The sequence below is a fragment of the Microtus ochrogaster genome, linkage group LG4 (genome assembly GCF_000317375.1).
Source record: "Microtus ochrogaster isolate Prairie Vole_2 linkage group LG4, MicOch1.0, whole genome shotgun sequence".
Taxonomy (NCBI): Eukaryota; Metazoa; Chordata; class Mammalia; order Rodentia; family Cricetidae; genus Microtus; species Microtus ochrogaster.
This window is the reverse complement of record NC_022030.1, coordinates 4,673,036-4,676,921: the sequence shown is the minus strand read 5'-3', so window position 1 is coordinate 4,676,921 and position 3,886 is coordinate 4,673,036. Positions and strand designations below refer to the sequence as shown.

The window sequence follows — 3,886 nt, the reverse complement described above, 5'->3', positions numbered from 1 at the left end:
CGTGAGTATGAGCAGGTGGCAATGCCTAGAGTTTGAACTGAGCTCTTGAAAGTCAAGATGGGATGGTTTAGAGGAGTCACCTGACACCTTGAAATACCCTCCTTGGCAAGTGTGAAAGCGACGTGGAGAAGAGTCAACAGAAGTGGATGGACTTTTGCTTTGGTGGCCCGGTGGCTTCCCTGGAGGGACAAGCCGGAGTGGGGAGAGGTTTCCCGGACTGCTCCGCCCCACGTGGCCTTTGGGGTTGACTGAAGGTGTCAGCGCAGGAGAGGAAGTTATCCTAACGCCAGGTACCAAACCTATCAAATCCAGTTAGAAAAAGAGAAGCGGGCGTGTTGGGGGGGTGGGGGGAGGAGGTTGTCGAAAAGAAAGAGCAAGCGAAACGGAAGTTTCAAGGCCTCTGCGAGGGATAACAGTATAAATAACCGAGGGCGTCTTGTAAACACTGCGGTCATAACCCCGAACATTAAACAGCCGCGGTGGCATCTGGCGCATCGCCGCGGCGGGCTGCTCTAGGGTAGAGGCAGCAGGGTCCCAGGCTCCTTGGCCTCGCCTCTGTGTTTATCTCAACCTAATCTTCCCCAATGGGCTGTTCCTCAGCCTGGAAGATGTTTAAGTTAAGATTGGCCGCCCTGGCCGGAAGTCTTGGCCGGAGCTGAACGCAAAGGGTAATAACTTCACCTGAAAAGCAGGCTTGCACATTTAGTGTTGCAATTAATGAATTATCAGGAAGAAACAAGCACAATTATTTTCTGCATTTGGAATTCACATGTAGCTGCAATCCCTCTTCACTAATTTGCAAGCAGGTATTTTTTTAAATCATGGAAAGTTATAAAATTTTCGCAGTTTATTTTCCTGCTCTTCTGAACAGCTATACTGTAAAATAGTGGAGAATTGGGTTTTCTGTTCTTTGTTGTCCTCGGGTCTGTGTGACCGGATGACTGTAATTCGGTTTACTTACTATTTACAGTTATAGTGTTTTTCGTGGGCTTAAAGTAACGGGCAACAACTCTTCAAAGGTTTTCAGTAGGAAACACGACTTCTCTTTTCCTAGTGGAAATCGGAGTTAATCTTTTACTAGAAATTTGGATTAAATGTTAAGAGAACTATTTTTTTATCATTAAACATCTCCATTCTTTCCACTGTTCTTCACAAAGTTTTTAAAAAGAAATCACACCAATGCCTAGGCTTTTTAGCAATATAAAGAAAGATTTATTTTTGAAAGTAGCAAAACTTGTTTGAAAAAAATATATTTCTTTGAGTGACTTACTTTATAAATGTGACTGTCAAAGTCAGCTATTCTATGATCTACACTTTACAACATATTGTACAAAAGATACACATTGATAGGCTCTTATTATCTATTTATATATAATATATAATTACATATTGCACTTGGACCAGCCAGGCTCGCAGTCATTCATGGCAGACGTTAATAAAGTTAAATAGATGGGAATCTGTAAGTACAGTTGGTCTCCTTTGGTTTGGAAACGAATCTCCTCGTCGCTGTTAAGTGTTCGCGCGGGGTGGGATGGGGAGAGGAGCGCTGCAAGGCTGCAGCAGAGACAGGGAGGGGAGGGCAGGGGTCGTCGCCCTCGCTGGCCCACTGCCCCTGGAGCGCAAGGTTCCCAGACTCGCACCTCCAAGGTCAGGACGCGGTGGTTCCACACAAACGGCTCGCGGTCACCACTTCCTTTAAGTCACTCTCAGGCTTGCCGGCCACCATAAAGGGCCACGTCTGCAAGGGAGAAGAGGGCGGAGGAGGTAAGAACTCTTGGACGGACAGGGTGGGAGGGGTCAGCCCCGAGCCCTAGTTACCGGAGGGGCGCCTGCACGAGGGCTGTGAGCACCGGAGGTCTGCGGTTTACTAGGTGTGTTAATGCCTGGCAGGATAAAGCAAACAGCTTCAGGTGGCGGCGGCGGTGGACTTTTAGAAGTATGGCGAAAGAGCTCTCATTCTGGTTTTTAAGTGAAACCCTTAGAGGAAGCCCAGCCACAGCCTCAAGGAAGATACTCTAGGGGGTCTGAGCACGGCCGGTGGGTAGGATGGCTATCCCAACTACCGGCTGCAGCTACGGGTCCTCTGAGACACTGGTCCAGCATCCAGGCCTTCTCGCTTTTATTGACTCCCGTTTCTCTCCCAATCCAATTCTACCTATGACTACAACTTGAAGTCAGTCAGTATCCCAAGAAGGGTGTGTGCGCTAATAAAAGACATCGTGGCATTTTAACTAAGATCCCTCTATTACGGAGAAAGCAAAGTTCGCCTCTTTCCTTTTTCCTTCCTTTCTTTGGGTTGTTATATAATAAAAAAAATAGGTTTTCTTTGTTTTTTGATACTTAAAGGTGAAAGTAGCAGCAATTACAAATGTTCTGATCGATAATCTCATTCTAGTTTTAGGCTGTAAAAAAAGGCTACTCAACACCCTGAAAAATAAACTTTTATTTGGAGGGAAAATATTTTTCCTGGCAAAATGTGTTTTAGCATCCCCTCCCCCAATTCCTGAGAGCAGCTGAAGGAGAGGACACAACCCTTTCTGTGAGCGCCCGCCAGAGGGATATCTCAACCTTATCATATGTAAACAAAGTCCTTAGTAAGGTGCCCCCCCTTAAAGCCTGCACGTTTGAAAATGAAATCAAACGAAGAGGAAGTTAAAAAAAAAATCCTAAATAGTAAAACGCCGCTGAGAGAATTGGTTCAGTAATCAGCATTTGCTTTTCAAAAATTAGGGTCAACTCATGTCCAACGAATTATTGAGGAAAAGCCAAAGCGCTCTTCATTGTGACTGATCGGACCTATGACTAAAATACTCTTTAAGTACTCAAAGACCTGTGCGCATTTACTAATTATGTTGACAGTAGCTGGAATTTCTGGGGTTTAAAAATGGTAATCTACTTAGACAAGCACAGAATATTTAAGTAGCCGAGGGATTTGCATGGACAGTTATGGAGGTGGAGGGACATAAATATGTCTGTATTTAATAGTCCTAAATATACTCGGGGACAGAACGGAGTTGGATGTTTACAAGAATCAGAAGGGGAGCTTAAGTTTTGCTCCTAGCTAAAAAAGATACAGTCAGACGTCTTATGGGTGGCCAGCATCTTGTCAGTTTCACAACAGCGGAAATGGCGCTGGCACCCTACTCGGGGATCCCTCATCTTTGCCAGCTGAATACCCTCGGAAAACCCTTAATGGGGTGCCACGTCAAACCCTTGCACAAATCACTCGCGGGATCTCAGGACTCAGTGCAGAAAGCCAGGGAGCTGCGTGGAGCCCGCGCGAAAGTCGCCGGACGTGGTAGGCCAGCAGTGACCAAGGTGTCAGGGAAACGACCGCTTTCCCAGGCCTAGCGAGCAGCGAGGGAGAACTCACCAGGTTGACTGGGTGAATGTAACCGTTCTCGTACTTGTCGTTGGCCAGGATCTGCCTCAAGTGCGCGATGTAGCTGGACGCCAATCTGAGCGTGTCCAGCTTGGAGAGTTTGGTGTCCGGGGGCACCCAGGGCAGGGTGGTCTTGAGTCTGGAGAAGGCCTTGCTCAGCACCCGCATGCGGGCCCGCTCGCGCGCATTGGCTGCGTTGCGCTGGACCTGCTTCCCCTCCTGGCTGACCCCACTCAGTGGGCTCTTCTTGGTGGGCGCCTTCCTCCTCTTGCCCAGGCCACCGCGACCCTTCTGTGGGGACCCGTTCTCACAGTTGGAGCCCTCCTCGGTGCTCTCGTTGGAAGTCACAAACTCCTTGTTGGAGTCCACTTTCAGGGAGTCGCATTCCAGCATCTCCACTTCTTGAAGGTCTTCTACATCACTGAGGGAGCCAGTGGACATGTTTAGAGGGGGTGGGGAAGGGGAGAGAGAGAGAGAGAGAGAGAGAGAGAGAGAGAGAGAGAG

The 3,886-nt window shown here is 48.0% G+C and overlaps 1 protein-coding gene across 1 annotated transcript; it reads right to left on the bottom strand.

Moving 5' to 3' along the window:
* Positions 1-1,196: 1,196 nt before the first annotated feature.
* Positions 1,197-3,823, bottom strand: Tcf21 (transcription factor 21). The gene is made up of 2 exons (XM_005360939.2): positions 3,374-3,823; positions 1,197-1,738 (listed from the first exon to the last, which is right to left on the bottom strand). The coding sequence occupies exons 1-2, from the start codon at positions 3,821-3,823 to the stop codon at positions 1,649-1,651; spliced, it is 540 nt and encodes a 179-aa protein (XP_005360996.1). The 3' UTR covers positions 1,197-1,648.
* Between the last annotated feature and the right edge of the window lie 63 nt (positions 3,824-3,886).